The sequence below is a fragment of the Dendronephthya gigantea genome, unplaced genomic scaffold (genome assembly GCF_004324835.1).
Source record: "Dendronephthya gigantea isolate DGI-Jeju-01 unplaced genomic scaffold, DenGig_1.0 000100F, whole genome shotgun sequence".
Lineage (NCBI taxonomy): Eukaryota > Metazoa > Cnidaria > Anthozoa > Malacalcyonacea > Nephtheidae > Dendronephthya > Dendronephthya gigantea.
In genome coordinates this window covers 725,503-745,438 of record NW_021163110.1, presented here as the reverse complement: position 1 = coordinate 745,438, position 19,936 = coordinate 725,503, and the positions used below count along the sequence as shown (strand labels likewise).

At 35.9% G+C, this 19,936-nt stretch overlaps 1 protein-coding gene, 1 long non-coding RNA gene and 3 pseudogenes across 2 annotated transcripts; 3 read left to right on the top strand and 2 right to left on the bottom strand.

The window, feature by feature from the left end:
* Positions 1-3,901: 3,901 nt before the first annotated feature.
* Positions 3,902-5,053, bottom strand: LOC114534436 (annotated as a pseudogene).
* A 1,454-nt stretch (positions 5,054-6,507) lies between these two features.
* LOC114534435 lies at positions 6,508-9,302 on the top strand (annotated as a pseudogene).
* Positions 9,303-13,027: 3,725 nt separating this feature from the next.
* On the top strand, positions 13,028-13,894 carry LOC114534434 (THAP domain-containing protein 2-like). The gene is made up of 4 exons (XM_028555878.1): positions 13,028-13,393; positions 13,469-13,585; positions 13,735-13,848; positions 13,880-13,894. The coding sequence occupies exons 1-4, from the start codon at positions 13,028-13,030 to the stop codon at positions 13,892-13,894; spliced, it is 612 nt and encodes a 203-aa protein (XP_028411679.1).
* Positions 13,895-15,507: 1,613 nt separating this feature from the next.
* On the top strand, positions 15,508-17,422 carry LOC114534414 (annotated as a pseudogene).
* Positions 17,423-17,556: 134 nt separating this feature from the next.
* LOC114534444 lies at positions 17,557-18,486 on the bottom strand. The gene is made up of 3 exons (XR_003688133.1): positions 18,455-18,486; positions 18,098-18,352; positions 17,557-17,806 (listed from the first exon to the last, which is right to left on the bottom strand). It is a non-coding gene; the product is annotated as an uncharacterized LOC114534444 (long non-coding RNA).
* Between the last annotated feature and the right edge of the window lie 1,450 nt (positions 18,487-19,936).

Genomic DNA, 19,936 nt, shown 5'->3' with positions numbered 1-19,936 from the left:
ATTAAAACGTAGTGAAATAACTAAATCGCTATGATTGTAGTGCAAACTTAACCAATCTCTCCTGGAATGTTAGAGTTAATATCACCGTTCATGATAGTTTAAACAGTTTTACACAACCAACCCATGTATATACAAGCAAAAATTTAAACTTATACATAGCCCATCATAGAAAAACACAGTGAATTAATCAAATCAGTATAGTTTCTGCAAAATCTGCCGGGAATGTTAGAGTTAAACTGTCTTCTATGTATGACAGAGTTAACTGGCACTATAGACAATGTAAAACAATCATCTGGCATTAAAAGTAAAACATTTAACATAAAAGTAAGGATGAGTGCGTTTCCATAGCCGTGCTTTTAATACCTGTAAACAGAAACAAACATTTAATAAAATTGAACTTTAGGTTTGAACCTTAACTAATGTTTGCTATTTTAATACAGTACATGTATAATGCATGATTTTATTTGAATCGAGCACTTTAGCTAGGAAGAAATGTTTATGCATCTCCCCAGTACTCATCAATAATTTGTCTTGGTATGGATTATATGCATAAGCTCCGGGTTGGTCTAAAGTAAATATCAGCATTATTAAAACAAAACAAATTGGTCCGACCCTACAGTTAGTTCTCTACAAGGTTCTCCATTCATTGATGATGCAACACCAAAAGGCAACAACATATCTCCAACACATGGCGAGAAATTGTGGACACAAGTGGGAGGAGCTTATTTTGTTGCTCTTACGCGCCATACATGAAGTACAATGGACATGATAAAGTTTCAACATGGCGGCCGCTACTAACAGCAGTACTAAGAGAAGCGCGCATAGTCCAGGGTTTTTTTGCGCATTGAACAATTTTTCAATGGCAGATTTCTCTCTCCCCACTAAGAGACGGAGAAAGACGCTAGAAAGCGGCCGACTCTATTCGGTGGAAAGAGTTCTGGCCAGTCGAAATTTGAAAGAGGTAATTATATATGTAATATTAAATTGGTTCAACCGATTTAATAAGATGCAAACAAATGTATATTTGATCCTGTAATTTTAAATTTATTAAAAGGGTAAAGAATTTCTGGTGAAGTGGCTGGGCTACAGCTCATTTGAGCCTCTAGAACACTTATCGGAGGAATGTATTAGGCAAGTATTTAAAAATAAACATCTTGTTATTACTTGCACTAATTTTACTCCAATAACATATTAGCCTTCTTAGTTAGTAAAATACTAATCAATTTGCATGCACGAGAGGTTAAGTTTCATTAAATCTTGAATATGTTATTCATAAATTTATTTAAATTCAACCCTGAATTTTTATAGGTACTTCAATGAGCCAACTCCTTCCAGGAATGTGACATTGGTTGAAGTCAGTCGGCTCAGAGTTGCTATTCACCAGTCACTAAACAGCCCGCGAACAAGATCACGTGTGACGGTGGAGTTCCGTCAGGATGTCTTTTCCTTTCTTTTTATGGGGAAAGGTCGAAGGCATGGACTCTGGTTGCTGCTAGAGAAAGAAGATTTTAAGGGGACTTTTTTCTCAAAGAACTGGGACAATTTGCTTGATCGTCATGGTCAAGGAACAAAGCTAAATTTCCCTGTAAAAGTTAGACATTTCATATCTTGGTCACCAGCACACCACATTTTTGACACATCAGGAAATGTTGCTCCATCACCCAGGTCTTATCTGGAAAAAATGTCAATGGATTTTATTAAAGTAGCTGCATGAAAATAATTTAGTAAAAAATACATTCTGGTGCACACTACTTTAATTTTTTTTCTGTCTAATGGTATTTATTCCATTGATCATGAATATGGAGCATTGACATTTTTTCCTTGGTTATGTAATTTCCTTATCTGTCAACAACATGTTGTGGTGGGACCAAGATATGGAATTGTGTACTATATTTTCATCATCCATCTTATTGTCTATAATATAAATAGAACACTCATTGAATATTTATATACATTTATATCATGTATATATTATTTCATTATATATTATACACCTATATACATCAGAGATTAACTATCTTTTCTTAGTTTTCTTTGTTTTCTTTGCCTTTCTTGTTTCCTTTTGCCTGTTTCTTTGTTGTACATTTGCAGGTGGTATGCTGCTGTTGCATTCAACAATTGTAGAGGGAGCATCCATCCTCTGCATACTAATGCTCTTCTTTTTTTTTACTGTTAGTGGCCTCTTGCTTCCCACCATTCCAAAATGCAGTTGCAACTTTTTTGTATGGTCTTTTCCTCCTTTCTCTCCAGTACAAACTGTTAAGTCTGTGCTCTGCTCGTATCACCTAAGCAGGGCTGTCAAAATTGTTGGACTTACGAAGGACTATGCTTCTGGCAATGTCATTGTTTTTTTCTACACCAATAATAAAAGTGCAAAGAATGAAAAAATGCCATATCTCATGTTTGTACAATACAAATAAAAGAGTCGTACCTTGTCCACTAAACTGTTTCAAATTCTTAAATTTGTCGAGAACATCCTCGATATGATATGCTGCTGCATGCATATAAGGTGTGATATTTTTATTCGCATAACCTTTTCTATCGTGTTGCAAAGTGAGAAACAGTGTTATCCAGCATCGTATCTGAAATTGATATTAAAATGCATGCAAAAGAATTTTTCAGATAATCAACTATGTAGCCCTTGATATCATTATATACCACCCATTGCAACCACTTTGCATTAATAATATCAACACACAACAAGAGTACTTACTCGAGATCCACATGTTTCCAGTTCGACCGGATTATTTGAAGAAATGCAGTTGAAGTATATGTCACCAAAATGCTGTTAATGAAAAAGTTAAATTAACATTAGCCTAGTTGGTGGTATTACACCCTGATGAGCCCTACTTTAGATTTACTCTGTCTAAGGGCAGAAGATTTTCCTTACAAGGAGAGAGCACTAGAGCTTAACATAGAAGTTAGAGGTTAGCATAATGATGGTAGAAGATACTGGTTTTACCCATATAGCTGCATGCATTCACCTATATTTATAACCTGAGGTAAAATATTAAGTATGACATGCGATATGGGATAATCTTTAATCCATTACTGGGCATAAGGATGTATGTACAATACAACACAAGATACGGTGATTGCAGTGAAAACACACCATTTGGAATATTCTGCCACTCTAGCTCATTTAATGCTAATGATGGAGAAATGTGAACAAGAACAAGGCATATATAACCTATTATGTAGTTCTGCACATAGCTCATTAACTACATAACCTCTCGCTCTCAACAGACAAGGCATGATCAATATATATGTAGGATTTCCAACACTTGTTCTACTTTAATTTGCAGTGTTTATAAATCTATTGTGCTTTGGTCATAAAGCCCAATGTCTACACATATTCCTATTATCTACGATGTTTGAAATGTCACGTCTTTTTAATATAAGGACAATTTATTTGAACTATGTAGCTCAGAAATGTGTGCTGATTACGGATAGCGACGAAGAGGTCCAGGTGAAAAAAGTCAAGAGACCAATAATTAGGAAAAGACAGAAAAAAAGTAAAGACGAAAAAAGGAAAAAGCGGAAAAAACAAAAAAAATACGACAGTGGCGAAGACACAGAACCCTGCTCCGCCGATGAACAAACAGCACGTAAGCGCCGCAAAACAGAAACAACAGACGAAACTTTGTATCCGCCATTAGTACGGCAGAATGCAATGACCCAACAAGAGCATGAAGAGATTATCTCAAATATTCGAAGTTTTAGGGAACCTAATAAATGTGAAAAAAGTGGGGACTGCTGCTCATAAACGTATGGACAAAGTAAGGAAACGGTTGAGTCTGCCGGACTATACCTTCCAGAGTTTAATGACTGTGTCTGCAGTATCCTGATGAATAATTTCTTCAGTGCTTAATTGGAGTTTATCAGGGAGGGTATGTAGCAACTTTTTCTTCTCAACACCCATCAACGATGTCCAGTCCATCTTTCCAATCCCTTTACCATCATCATCCCGTTTCTCCCACACATTAAATGTTACACCACAGCTATTTATGAGCTGTGCAAGCCTCTGTAAGCAGACCCCTTTGGGCTCCCCTTTCTTCTTCAAGAAATCCTTCTTGTCATCTAGCTCCATAGCATCCTCTATTAAGTTAGATAACAAGATATCTGTAACTCGAAGAAGAAGGTAAAGCTCATCCAGAACAATATTTCTTGATATCAGCCAATGTCAGAGCCATAGATGGTTGGTTATAGTAATCTCCTGTCATATCCCATCTGAAACAAACATTTAATTAAATACATCATGGAAAATTTCTGTAAATCAACACTGTAAAGTATTACTATATAAACGTCTAGATTTAAATGCAATGAAAAGGAAAAAGGAGCTTTCCACAACTCCAATTAAAATACCTTTGATCCTTATGAATTGTACACCACAAACAAGCATAATTTGCATTTGCTGCAGCACGTCCACTAATGAGTAGGAGGAACTGTAGAAAATAACAAATATATAATAAAAACTGGAGCACAAACTTCGGTTGTTTTTTTGAAAACTGACAAGCATGATAATGTAAATGACAGCAGCAATAGAAATATTCTACCTTATAGTCACCACCAAGAAATATTTCAACTGGTATGGTATGTCCTGGGTTTATTTCAACTTGACCATCATGAATGACTTTGTTAATTTCATTCCAGCAGTCTTTAAAACTAACTTTCAGGGACTCATAGCATTCTGTACCACTCATTACTGCTATAGTGTTTGTTCCTGGTTGGGACAAAAGATTGTTTATATTAATAGATCCCAGTTAAATGGTTGGTTAATTCATATTGCCATATAGGCTTTTCCCCCATAAAATAACTTGTTTTAACAAGGGTGTGAAACATTTTCAGATTAAAACTCCATATTGTTCATTTTTTTGCCATGTCATTTTGTTTCCTTATAGTATGCATTAATTATGTGAGATGGCAAGAACACCAGATTTATGAGTTGTACAGATTTTATGTATACCTTTGGCAGCTAAAACATCTTTTGAATCATCCAGCACACAGTAACTCAGAATAATGTAATTTGTTAATCTGGTCATTCTTGCTTCATCACCACTTATCTTCACTTTCACCTTCTCACCAGCTGTTAGTTTGCCATCTTCACACATTGGCAAAATTTCCTCAATTTTCTCCCATCGCGTCGTGATGATCACGTGACAAGCACAAGACAGAATGGCGGACTGTCAAGGGGCGGCTGAATAAGCATGCTTCATTAATATTAATACCACTAAGCTGATTATGTTTTGAATCTAAAAATACCTTTAAAACAATGTAAAATATATGGTCTCTATAAGAAATACTTATTTTGACCAACGTATGAGCATAAAAGGCAGTAAAATGGCATTTTTAGTCCCTCATTTTTCTGATAAAACGGCTTTCTAGGGACTGATCAAAACAATCAAAAACAGATCTGACGGGAGGGGTGTGTAAAGCACATGTATATCCACATTTGTCACTTAGGCTACCCTACAAGGTCTTTAATAGTAGCGGGAAATTAGGAAATTAAGCAAAAAGTGGAGGTTTTTTGATGAAAATATCTTCATACAAATGTCGTGCAGGCTCCTAACTAAACGAATTGTGTATATATATATTTTTGTAGCCTAACCAATAGCTTATGCTTTTAAAAAAGAGTAAAAGAAAGACTGTGGAAACTGGAAAGCCGTAAGTTGACCTATGTACGGAAGTTCGTAGATTCAAGATGGCGACTCAAGAAGACGAAGATTTATATTGCAAAAGAAGTCGTAAATGTTCGAAGTTAAGAGGCCATAAGGGACTTTGCAACTCTGAAAAAAAACTGGCAATATTTTGGGAAAATTCACCCGTTTTTATTGCAAACAAATGACGAAGAGAGCAGTTAGATAAGGAAAATCGTATGACTGAAACAATCCGAGAATGCGAATCGACAGCATCTCGTTTTCATGCCCAAGTAAAGCAGTTGGAAGACGCTAAGGCCGAGCTTATGAAAAGTTTGAGCAATAAAGGTAAGCTGATTTTGATTGGTGTAAAAATTAGGAGCATTACCCGAATATTTGTTGGACTATATCATATCTTTCTGAGCCTGTAGACCCCTAAACTTTGTTTGCGCTTCTTGGCAAGGAAATAAGCACGAGTGATTTTTGATCCAATAGAAAGTGAAGCAGAATACAATGAGTTATATTCTCTCTTGAATGATGTAAACAAAGTTTAGTTTCGATATATTTTTCAAAATACACTGTATAATCATACTTTCAAACTGAATATTTAATATAAGCAGTGTTGTGTCTAACTATACCATATACATGGCATCCTCTCTATTGATATTTTACTTTATTCAGATGCTGAATTGGTAAACCTAAACAGAGCATTTGAAGAGAAAAGCGAGCAAGTTGAAGCAATTAAACAGGAAATGTCAGTTAAAACACAGGAGAATCAAGAACTGAAGTCAATGATTTCTTCACTTGGCCTAGATTACAAACAATTTTCAAAGAGAATGAAAAGAGAATGAGAATGAAAAATCCCACTTCGAAAGATATGATTAATGATTCCAGCTCAAGCACACGATACAGAAGAAGAAAAGAGACAGAGAAGGCCCTTACATTTATACATGGAGGAGAGGTATACATATGGATAGAGACTGTAATTTAGCCCATTAGGCTGTAAGGGTCTCCCCTTCGCGTGTAAGATAATTTGGCAATACATAGAGTAAAGTAAAAAGTTGAAGCACAATGGGGCAGATTGCTGAGTAGCTATATAAACAGCCAGGTATCATACTTGACCCATCATCAACATGTGTTGTACCCTTAAATTTATTTTACTTTGTCAAATGCCAGAGGTTCTGTGGTACGGTACTCATCAAAGAAAGACCTTTAGATCTTATGTAACTAGTTAATGGAAATAAGTAAATACTATACAGTACTAAAAATTCTTCATCCTAGATCACCTATTTTAATTAATAGGTTGGTTCATTGTATGGTGCTTGGGACTACATAGTAGCTAATGCACAGAAAGAATTTATCACCGAGGTCTTTATTGGGTACAAAAAAGGAAAGCATCTACAACAACTGTTTGGAAACTCTATGAAAGATTACCAAATTTCAGCTGAAGCCATGAAGAACGCACTAGCTTTGAAGTACCAGAATTTCTTGTCCCGAAGAAAGTTTACACTTGTTTGCAAGACACAAGCATCCTACTTCAATGCCAACAAGGAGATATGGCTGCCAAAGAATATTAACTGTCTGGGGTTGGATCTGAGGCACCCTCAACCAGTATCCTCTAAAGCTGTTGACTTGTTTGTGAAAAATCTTGACATTGGTGATATTGAGCAGTTACCAGGCACATCAGGAGTTTCAAGGACAATCACTGGCCTGGTCTTTATGATTATTGATTTGCATCTTCGAGTACAACATCTCTCAAAAAAGCTTGTTTGGTTTAATGAAATGGAAAATCATTTCATATTCCAATTTTCTGATGATGGTGCTCCAGAGACAAGTGATCTCACAATGTCAATAGGTATGTACTGTAAATTCTGGAGTAAAATAGGCAATAATACATGGATGTGTGGAAGCATGGAACATGAGAAATCAATCCTATATTTATCAATCCTATAATATGGTATTAAACTAACTTAGCTTCAAATATGGAAAAAATTTCAGGAGTGCTAACATGTTGCATTGATGAAACCTGTTATCATTTTTTGACTTTTCTTAGGATATATAATCACAGTGCTTATGTGCCCTATATTTATTCTAATAGGAAGTGTTACTATGTGGAATCTTGGGGACCGTGTCCGAAGTAGAGATTTCCAGTATTTACTGCACTGTGTCAGCTTGGAAGAGAAACATCAAATTTTAGAAGATCTTTGGAAGCAGCACACTGATGAAATGGCTTTATTGGAAGGAAATGTACTAACAGTTGCAGGAAAGCAGTGTACTGTTGAATTCCAACCGAGTGCAGATATGTCATGGCAAGGCTGGTCCAATAATGAGTTAAACCAGGCTGCTACACATCCCTCTCCATATGCAAATGTAAGCAAAGCCAACATCTCAACAATGGGTGGTTCTATTGGCAATGCTGATACCGATACTTGGAAACCTTATACTAATGCCACCTGAGAGGAACATGCAAAGTTAGTAAAAGCGTACATTTCTTCACTGCCAACTACACTAAAGGAGACACGACATAGCAAGATGTTAGAGTATATGGCAGAAAATGGCATACGTCAACTGGGTCCCCCTCGTATTGGTGTATTTGCCGAAAGACAACGCCCTGAACCTCTGCATTGTGAGATAAACGCATGGCAGCAAGTTTTGAACATTATATACTTAGAATCTGTGCAAAGGGACAAATTTCATGATTTTATTGAAGTTTTAGGTGCTCCAGTCTCTACTAAAAGTTCCGCAGCTGATGCTTCACAGACTGAAACTGGTGAATCCCTAACTAGTGAAACGAGTACAAGTAATCCAGTAAGCCAGTCACAAACAATTGGTTGCGGCTTGAGATTCCTGGTAAGCAAAGTCAAAGAGCATCATGATGATAAGAATAGGAGACACAATAAGATTCGTACCAGACTTATTGGGCGCCAGGCCACTGCTTTAGCACTCTATGCATATCGCTTAGTAGATGCTTTGCAGTTTCCTAACGAAACACCTCTGCATTCTTTAAAACGGCTGGCATTGGGTAGAATGGTTTATTACCTGAGGAATGCCTGTGCTATATTCAATAAGCTGTCTGCCACACCTGCAGACCTGGTGGAACTTGAGGACAATTGTAAGTTATTTTTCCATTTGATGTGCTTATTCTACCCCACGTCTGTGAATGTCACCACATGGACAGTTGGATACGCAATTCCATACCACGCTACCAAGTTGTATGATATGTATAAAGTTGGATATGGCACAATTTCCCTGCAGGCTAAAGAAGCCAAACATGCTGCTGTAAAGAAGGACTTGGCATTGACAAACAGATCGAACAGCACAGATACTAAAGGGAAATGGTGGCAGCTTCTAAGAGCTAACTATGTGCGCAGCTTTTATCTACCTGAGAACCAGCCCATGCCAACTACCTACAAATCACATTATCAGTCTCGTGTTCCATCACACTGTGACCAGCCAGGATTTTGTAATTGTGGCAGGAAGATAGAAAACAATGTTTTTTGTCATGATTGCCTATCGAGTAGGGAGATTGTGACATGTGCCCAAAACCAAGAACTTTCTCAGGAGCTGATTATCCTTTTGAAACCGGTGTATTGTGAAATTTGTGGTGAGCGTTTTGCTGACAAGTCTATTTTGGATCCCCATTTAGTTAGGGATTCACAACAGTGACACTGGTCCAGTTGAATGCAGTAGGAAGAATCCAAAGCAGATGAGTGTGAAAGAACTTAAGGAAGAACTGTGTAAATTAAATTTAAGTTTGTTGGGCCGAAAGGATATTTTAATAAAGAGATTAGAGAGCAGATTAGCTGGAGGATGCTAGAAAGAGGGCATAAGAGAGAGTATATAAGAAAGCATAGCAACATAACTTAGTATGAATAAATCTGTCTAATTGCAGTGAAATATACTGTACATAGTTTCAAAACAGTGTAGTTTTAAGCTTTTTAAATTTAGGTTGCATTCAGGTTTATAATTGTTGTTATATACAAATAATACAAATTTCACAATCTTCTATTTGTGTATAACCTAGTACCTGTAACTCTTCAAATTTGACAATTTTTTATTGCTAGTTATTTTTTACTTACTTTTTTGACTAATTAGATGTTTGGTAAAATTTATATTTTGACAGAGAATTTTCTAAAAGATATTTTTTCATCGAATTAAACAGTGTCAGGTACTGGTTCATGTTGTCAAGCATTCCAAAAATATGTCACTTGTTGCATTACATTGTTTCACAAAAAATGATGTTCAGCGTATACCATATTTTTCACTCACTTCACAGTTGCCTTGGAGATTAATTTCATATTTAATGAGCCTTAGAATAGTGTTTTACACCCTGCTTTCTGGCTGGTTATACCCATGTGTTTTGTGCACAAATATGATTGGATAAATCATGTTACTGGTTAGGTTTGGGTGAGAATCAGAGAGAAATCACTTTGTGTGCAAAACATAAACAGAACATAAAACATTTAACATTCTGGCTTCACAACTGATCAGTATGCATGTCTCTGAGTGTCAGTTTGCTTAAGATTTAGAAAAGCCCTACCAAAAACAAATAATATTCAAATGTTAACTTTGTTACTGACTGTTCATCAATGACTGTAGGTGCCCATCAATAGCATAGTCATCCACTGAGTATCGTTGGATATAAAATGTTATTGTAGCACGTTGAGATTTCATGGTGTAGTCAATGCAAAATGGTGTTAATTCAGACACAACAATGGTAGACCTGCCATTGTAGACAGATATCATCTTTTTAGATTCTGGGCACTTTGCTTTCTTAAAATGCCTGTATGCAAAGAACACTTCGCCAGAAAATCTTGCTGGTGAAAACAACTTTTTCATTGTGTCCATTTTTTGAATAGAGACATAATGTTTTGAACTCTTGTTGTTTGTATGGACATCACCAGAATACCCACGCACGAGGACGATAATGTGGCGAAACACGGCCCAAGGGATAAACAATATTACTGGATTTACCAAACCAGTGGCTTTTGATTTGAATAGCCGGCTTTTTAAGGAGCTACCTATTTCCTTTAAATAGATGTCGAGCAGAGGACCAACTAACTCAAGCTTGTTTCCAACCACTTCCTCAAGTTGGGAATCCATATTCGACATTCCATAATTTGGCTTTCGCCTTGCTTTTCGGACGGATTTTATCCATTGGCGTTCCACTGAAAACTTCATGGACACAACAGAGCTATTCCAAAACCCATCTTCGCGTTCAGTTGCAGAACTAGATGCGCGCAAATCAAGAACTTCACCTCCGGTTTCTGGATCAATATTTTCGGAAGACGCCATCTTGTTTATGAAACTTTCGCAAGTACTTCATCTTCTAAGAATATAATTGATCTATCACGCGAATAACTGCTGAAAAAACGAGCCCGCACGAGTGGGAGAAATTTCTTGCAGGATAACCAACGTGTCAACCTGAATGTTAACAACTAGAAATTACTATCGCAAGGGGAGTGCTGCCAGGCGCAAAAAGCATTTTGTACAAACAACGATCGGTGATTACTTTAGCACAGACACGGTTATGAACATGCTGAATTTCATCCTGTTATTTGCCTTTTGGTTGCTTTTTTCTCCTGTTGTATGTAAAGTAGATGAGTTATGAATGTCTTTTATAATTTGCTTCAATGAGCAACCATAATGTTTTGTGCTTGCATATGTTCAATATCACATGCGTCAAGATGAGAAATTTGTCAAAAAGTATTTGACCGTGCAAAAGCAGCCTTAATCAAGTCAACTAGACCAGCAAGCATTATAAAAACAATTCAACATGAATCATGTTGAATTGTTTTTATTTACATGATTGCTCTGATGGAGGCTTGCAGTTTACAGCCGATCCGAAATTTAAGTTGTATTTAAAGAATTTTACCGCTTTAAACTTGGAATGTTTTTAACTAGATCAGTTTCAAAACTTAAATATTTTATCATGTACTCTACTGGTCACCAGAATAGCATAATAGCAGCATATACATATATTCAATTTATTTTCAAGTGGGATTTGTTTAGAGGTTGCTTCAACATTTAACCTTTGGCAGATAGCTGTTTGTCATCAAGCTTCAAGTTGTATCCTGCTTGGAATTAAATTGGATTATATATAGAATTCAGATTTTGTTCTTTAGTTCTTGTTGTTTTAGCTGGGGTAGAAAATAATTTGTACTATAGAAAAAAACAGTTTCAAGTGGGATTTGTTAAGAGGTTTTTTACTTTTATTTTAACAACAATCATTGGCAGATAACTGTTTGTCATCAGTAATAATTGAATTATATAGAATTCAGATTTTCTTCTTTTAGTTCAGGTTGTTTTACTTGGGGTATAAAATAATTTGTGTTGTTGAAATATAGCTGTGCTGTTTTCAATACAAACTGAAATACATGTTTACTTTTTATTTTTTATTATGTCCACACTATGGTTGACTCCATGGGACCAATCCTGCGGTCATTTGTGTAAAACTCTTAACTTCTAAATTGTAGTGAACTCCAAAATTCACAATTCTTTTTAGCTAATTTCTTTCCTAACTATACTTATACATAACTGTTCTTTATAACACTTGCTCCGACTCTACCTTTCTGATGTTAAACAAAGTAACAGAGTAGACAAAAGTAGCTATAGTATATTAAATTGTTACCATTGATTGAAAATCGAAACAACACATGCTAAGCACTTTTGCAACATGTTATCAAATTAAAATAAAATTATATTTGGTACTATATGCACACACAAAAGGATGAAACCATATAGAAATTATTACAAGCAATGGATTCCAAATGTGGTATGCCTCAAACAAATTATTAGTGAAAAACATGTAATGTCTCCGAATAATTTTATACCTCTGCCCTGATGTACAACTGAAACATTTTCATTGTTGCTAATAATTTTATTTTGTACAGGCTATATCACAATCATTGTCCACAGAGAAAGATAATAGATCAACACCTGGGTCTAGAACAATTAAGCCACTATTTAGACCTGTTAATTACATTATTTTAGTTGCAGTAAGATATTCAAAGTTGTTTTTGATCAATCTACACATTTCTTTTTAGCTAATTTCTTTCATAACTATACTTATACATAACTGTTCTTTATACCACTGGCTCCAGCTCTACCTTTCTGATGTTAAAGTGCATATGTCAAAATTACCATTTTTTCCCCAAAAATCGGCCGTGTCGAGACAATTCGAATGATATATACCTTTTTTAAAACGGATAAATACTTCCAGATTTATTTTACATCAAACATGTCAAAAAATAGGGTTTTTTGAAACCGGGCCGGGAGAAAAGAGTCTGAGTACGAACAGCAGGCGATGACGTCAAATCGGGAACCGCATAAACTCATATTTCATACAACACGCTGTTTTGCTATATCAAACTGTAGTAATCGCCGACGAAATGCCTTCTCGCTGTGTTGTATATGGTTGTTCGAATATTCCGGATCCTGCAAATAGTATTATACTTCACAAAATACCTTACGATGGAGATTTAAGGTCAGAAGCTATTAAGAGACGAAAGGTCTGGGTAGATTTCGTGAAGCGCAAACGCGCAAAATGGGAGCCTAGCAGTTCAAGCTGTGTATGCTCTAAGCATTTTAAGGCAGGCGATTTTCAAAGAATATTGAATCTAGCTGGACAACAGGAGACGTATAGACCAGTGCTTAAAAGAGATGACATAGGGATTACATCATTTCCATCGGTATATACTACAAATGAGACCGAAAAACAGCTTTCAGACAGGGCAGCCAGAGCAATCAAACGCAAGGTGAGAAACAATGAAACCTTTGTTTAGTTTCGCAGTACGCACTTCAATACTAACTTATTCTCGCATTTTTTTCAGTTTAGTACAGCTGAGAATGAACCAAGTACCTCGGAAGAACTACAACCAGGTTGTTCATCTGACTTTGTCGAGCCTGAAGCAGAAATGGACCTAGACATGCCAAGTGTCGAATGTCATGTAAGTATAAATTTGCATTTGTTTGCGTCAAAGTCAATTTGAAAGCGTTGAGGCTCTATTAAATTATGTAATAAATGGAATACTTTCACAAGGTAGTTCTGGGGGGATTGGTATTTTTATATCTTTATTAAATGTTGAAATTTTTATAGGACATCCAGCAGTCGGAAACAACAAACGAAAAGTTCACTCAAACAGTGCTTAGTGCGGAAGTGTGCAAATGCTGTCTTGAATTAGAAGAGAGGAACAGACTTCTTCGGAACCAAGTAATAGACGGGAAACAGAAATTAGCAAAAGAAAGGTCTATCGTAATGGATTTAAAATCCAGTAAGGGGTTTCGTATTATTCGTTTTTAGGGCTAATTACATTAGACATTAAAAATTGATAAATACATACAGTCATACACATACAAGCATATATCGTGTTACATGAGCAATTTGTCTTCAAGGCTCAAATGCAAATACACACTATTAACTTATTAAATACATATAAATACTAGCAGGGTAATCAATATTGGAAGAATTTACGTTATTTCCTTTGTATAAACAGCTGTAATAGTTTAGTTTAGCTACAGTGTTAGCCAAAGCCCAAAGGAAATGGCTTTATTTTCAATAATTAATTTATATATACCCAGTTGAGATTCCACATATTAGTACATACGAAAATGAATATGAATTTATTTTTATGGCTCATCTGAGTGAGTAATACAATTGTATTTGGTACTTGACAGATTTGCAAATTCCAGTGGAGAATGTACCACAATCTAGTGACACTGAAGTAGCTCCAACAGAAGATATCAGTAGTGAGACTAGTGAAGAGTTATTACCAACTGACCCAAATACTGCATCAGATGATACTGATACAACTCAGTGGGATAATTTGACTGAGACAGAGACAGAGGACTCTGATGAAAGTGATGATTATGAACCAAAAAGGTAATAGTTTGTCAAATGAGACACCAAATCTACTACAAAGAACCGTTTACAACTACATAGCCTGGCATCCTATTTATATGTAAGGTTTTAACCATTTATGTATAAAACTATTTCTGAACTTTTAGAGAATATACCAAAGATGACAATCTAAGGACAGAGCCGAAGTTTATCGTATTCTTGTCGCAGCTGATGCTACTTTTTCAGTTCTGCCCATCCTGTAAAAGTGGCAATCCTCTTGTTGAGACCAGTAAGCATGGGACAAAGGTTGTTGTCCACACTTACTGTGGAAATTCCAACTGTAAGCAGAGGAATTCTGTGTGGCACAGTCAACCTAATATGGAGGGAACCAAAATCGCAGCTGGAAATTTTCTTTTAAGTTTTGCGATTTTAGTGGCTGGTGCATCAATCAGTAAAGTTCAGCGTGTCTTTACTCACATGGGTATGGCGTGCATTTCGCTGAGCACTTTCTTTAGGCACCAGAAGGTGAGTTCCAAGAACTAACTGGATTCACTATCTAGTTCAATTCTGAACAGTTGACCCTATGTGAGATATAAGTGAATAAAATTTTGAACAGACTTGATGAATTAATTTATCTATGAGTGTCAACAAATTAATACAATGTCAAACAACATCTAATAGATTTCAGCAATATTATTTTTTTAAATCAGCCAATATTGCATTTATTATGCACAACATTACTTTTCTCTTGCATTTTTTGTTGATTTCCATTGTTTTATTTGTAGACACACTCATAGATAAATCCTCATTCCTAATGAATCAATAACAATAATGTCTTGTATGTTTTGTAAACATTTCTAGAATATTTCCAGCCATTTCATTGCACTGGAAGAAGTACCAAGGGCAGCTGATCAACAAACTGCAAGAAAACAAAGACCCACTGACTATAGCAGGAGATGGAAGGCATGATAGCATGGGACACAGTGCAAAGTATTGTGCTTATACAATATTCTGCTGTACATCCCAATGTATATTGCACTTCTCATTAGTTCAGGTTTGAAAAATATTTATTGATTTCATGCTTTATTTCATAACCTAGTTTACTCTTTTACATCTCAACATTTAATAGAGGAATGAAGCAGGAAGTAGTCAGGCAATGGAGTACCTTGCATTCCAGCATTGTATGGAATATGTGAACAGTTGTGGAATATCATACGACACACTTGTTACTGACCGCCATACATCCATAGCCAAACATATGAGGGAAAAGCTGAAAGAAGTGAAGCATTACTTTGATCTTTGGCACTTGAGGAAAAGTATGTTTTTATATGAATACATCTATTTTCATGTATGTATTAGTATGTGTATGAATGTCCAAAGGGTGGATATACATTACTCAAATATTGTTGTAACAATAAAAAATCTGTGATGTCTTTATTTAAATTTTTAGAAATTGGAAAAGTGCTATCAAAAATTGCAAAGGAGACTGACAGTGAAGAAGTTCAACCCTGGATACGTCCTTGTCAAAACCATCTGTCCTGGAGTGCTACTTCTACTTCGTCTGGTGACGGGAGGGTTATTTTGGCCAAATTCATGTCATTTCTTGGTCATATTGTAAACAAACATGAAAACCTTGATGACCCTATCTTTGACAAGTGCGCTCATGGTGTCATTCAAAATCGAGAGTGGCTTAATGAAAGTATGTAATTTTCATTGGTTTTCCCCTTGATGTTCACCACAGATGTCTTAGCATTGTGAGAACAAAGACCACATGGAATTTGATGTGACCAGATTAAATTCAAAGTAATTAAATGTGATTTTTCTTCATACATATTAGATTCTGTTGTATATGAGAAGGTGCGTAAAGCATTGTCACACAAGAGGTTAAAGAAAGGAATCCAGAAAGCATCTCCCTTGTCTCAAACAAGCTGCCTTGAGGGGTTCCACTCGGTGCTAAACCAGTTTGCTCCTAAAATGATTGCTTATACCTATCCTGGCATGTATATTAGGTACTAATTAAATCATATAATGCAATACAACTAAATCTTTCTGAGTACCTACATATATAGCAAGTGTACTTTCTAATTAATAAACATGGAAACTTTTTTTATTTAGGCACATAATTGCAGCAATTCACTTCAACTATAACCTTAACAGAAAGGTTGTAAAGAATTCAGATGGTTCAGAACAGCATGTGGTGGTGTACCCAAAATTCAAAAATGGGGAAGCTACTGTCAGAGATGTTAAAGTTGCTGCAAACTTTTGTAAGTCTGTGGGCCTTGTGGTCATATGTCATTAGGCATTTATGACGGTATTCATGATGTAATTAGTTTGCTACTCCTTGAAAATCAGTGGTATTGTGAACAACAGTATATCTGGTACTTCACAAGCTTTGTAACAGTTTGTTAGGGCTTTGGATGTATAGATTTCAGATAATTTTATATTAATAATAAACAGATAAATTGAATTCAATGAAAGGGTTAATAATTGTATTCTTATCATTGTTTTAGGCTATGTTCAAGAGATCTATGAAACCTTCCTGGAAGCACAAAGAGAAGGCACCTCAAGAAAGAACATGATAAATTAAAGAAGATGACCCCTGAACCAATGAATGTCATGCTGAATAAGCAACCACGAGATGAGGCCATCAAGAAGCGAAGTGATAGGAGAGCTATGGTTGTGAAAGAAGTCCCTCCAACAGCAGCAGGTGTGATAAATCAACATATGTATTGTATCATTAGTAAACAAAATTATATCATTTTTATTCTAATTTAATGTGTCTCTCAATTATTTAGTATCGCAAGTTGATGAGGCAACCACAACAAGACCAACTCAAAGGGCAAAACCTCATTGCAGTTTGTGCCACCAGCCCATGAAAGGTCATAAAAATGTTTTAGATTGCCCAAGGAACAAACAGACCTCAAACTAATCATTTTAAATAAATATTACAAACTTCAAACATATTGCAGTATCTGTCCACTTTTGTCTCTTTGGGGCCATGCATTACTTACACCCCAAGGTTGGTCATGACATTCTTGATCATATAACAAAATGTCAAGCCACCTCCACCCCATTCTCCCCTCCCAAACAGAGTCATGCAAAAGCAAGAAATAACTCCATAGTAAAAAATTTAATAAAAAATGAACTTTAATTCATGATAATTGTTTATTAGTCTGATATATCTTCATCAAATCCAGTAAATGCTTCATCATGTGTTAGAAATTTTGTGCGAATTGCATTATATGCACAAGCTGGTAAGGGTATTCGCAGTCGACCCAGTATTCCATAAACAAGCTGAGAAAATTCTCTGTATGCTATTGACCGCAAGTATCTATATCAAAATAACAATAATTATATTAGCATACTAGAATAGATTTTATACAATAGTTCAAAAGTTGCATTTTTGAAATTAAATGTGTGCACTGTAAACTCAAAAACAAACATAACTTTGCCATGCCACATAATACTCATATATATGTGCAAATATAAAAAAACAAATATAATTTTTCGCAGAATTAAAGTGTAGCTACATGTAAAACACATACATGATTTTAGTTAGCCATATTGAGCTGACTGCATGATGAGGAGGGCTTTCAACTGAAAGTAAACAAATTAAACTCACGTTTCTTCTGATCCTTGTTGGCGATATCTTCTACGACTTTTAGTTTTGTATTTTGGTGCAGCCATTCTTAAGGACCATTTCTCCAGGCAATTAATTCGAAATCCTGGGTGATGTAACACACAAGTAGGTGGTGTTTCGACATCTTGGAGCACTTCATCTGAACACAGTGCCTTGGTGCATCTGTCTATTTCCTGGCAACATTGAGCCTCGTACACATTCTGCAGCAAACTTGTGTCACAGTTGTTACACTTGCACCTAAATGAATATTTAAAACAAAATAAAAATACTTAATTTACGTAATTAATCCTGTCGACGTGTGTAGCAAAATTACATATCGAATTGTAAAATTAGGCTTACCAGTCACTTGTTGGAATTGTCCCGTCTAAACATTCCTTGAGGGTTTCAAATCGAATCCTATCAGTCTCTCTTTCTTCTTCGTACTTCTCGACCCAATCATCATCCGCTATAGGCTCATCCTCGTATGGAACAGTCACTGCCCCAACGCTATTGATAGTGTTGTCTGGCATGTCTGCTTGGCCTTGAGTTGACGGCGAGGTTGACGGCCCTTCGTCTTGCTCTGAAGGCGAGTCAAATTCTTCCACTTCGAGCTCATAGTCCTCAACTACATCCGAATCTGAGTCATATGATGTCGAATTGTCGTCTGAGTAAGATTCAGAAGCAGACATATCCAAAAACAACAGAATTTACAGATTTGTTGTAGCCTTCCTCGTTCGGCGTAGTTCAAAAACGAGCGGAACAACATGTGTGTGAAATATGAGGTTCCCGATTTGACGTCATTGCCTGCTGTTCGTACTCAGACTCTTTTCTCCCGGCCCGGTTTCAAAAAACCCTATTTTTCGACATGTTTGAGGTAAAATAAATCTGGAAGTACTTATCCGTCTTAAAAAAGGTATATATCATTCGAATTGTCTCGACACGGCCGATTTTTGGGGAAAAAATGGTAATTTTGACATATGCACTTTAAACAAAGTAACAGAGTACAAAAGTAGCTATAGTATATTAAATTTTTACCATTGATTGAAAATCAAAACAACACATGCTAAGCACTTTTGCAACATTTTATCAAATTAAAATAAAATTACATTTGGTACTATATGCACATATAAAAGGATGAAACCATATAGAAATTATTACAAGCAGTGGATTCCAAATGTGGTATGCCTCAAACAAATAGTGAAAGACATGTGATGTCTCCCCATAATTTTATTCCTCTGCCTCTGTACAACTGAAACATTTTCATTATTGTTAGTAATTTTATTTTGTACAGGCTATATCACAATCATTGTCCACAGAGAAAGATAATAGATCAACACCTGGTCTAGAACAATTAGGCCATTATTTAGAGCTGTTAATTACATTATTTTAGTCGCAGTAAGACATTCAAAGTTGTTTTTGATCAATCTATACATTAGGGCCATTTATACGAGCGAAAATAAATCGCGGCCTAAATAAACTTATAAACCCAGCCCTTCGTAGAGCTAGTCCAAAATAAGCCTCGGCTAATTTAAGTCGCGGCGACCACATCCTAAATTAAACATTGGTGTTCAGCATCAATTTAGACTGCAAAAACTGTCTTGGCGGCCGGGACTTGCGACAGCGAATTTCAGTGTTTGCATGCGATGATTGCGATCAACTTGCGATCAATAATTTAAACAATACCCCATATAATTTAAGCCGCGGCTTATTTTAGCTCAAAATAAACGGCTTATTTTAGCTCGAAATAAACGGCCCTATTGCTTACCTCTATATTGAACACAAAATTGACAAATATGTTCTTTACTTTGATGTAAATCAGCCGTATGGAAGGGCCTATTTACA

Excerpts from the sequence above, each read along its gene's own strand:
- LOC114534434 (XM_028555878.1), top strand. The coding sequence starts at position 13,028 with ATGCCTTCTCGCTGTGTTGTATATGGTTGTTCGAATATTCCGGATCCT. Across the intron at positions 13,394-13,468 it reads CCAGAGCAATCAAACGCAAG|TTTAGTACAGCTGAGAATGA; the intron begins GTGAGAAACAAT and ends CATTTTTTTCAG. Across the intron at positions 13,586-13,734 it reads TGCCAAGTGTCGAATGTCAT|GACATCCAGCAGTCGGAAAC; the intron begins GTAAGTATAAAT and ends AAATTTTTATAG.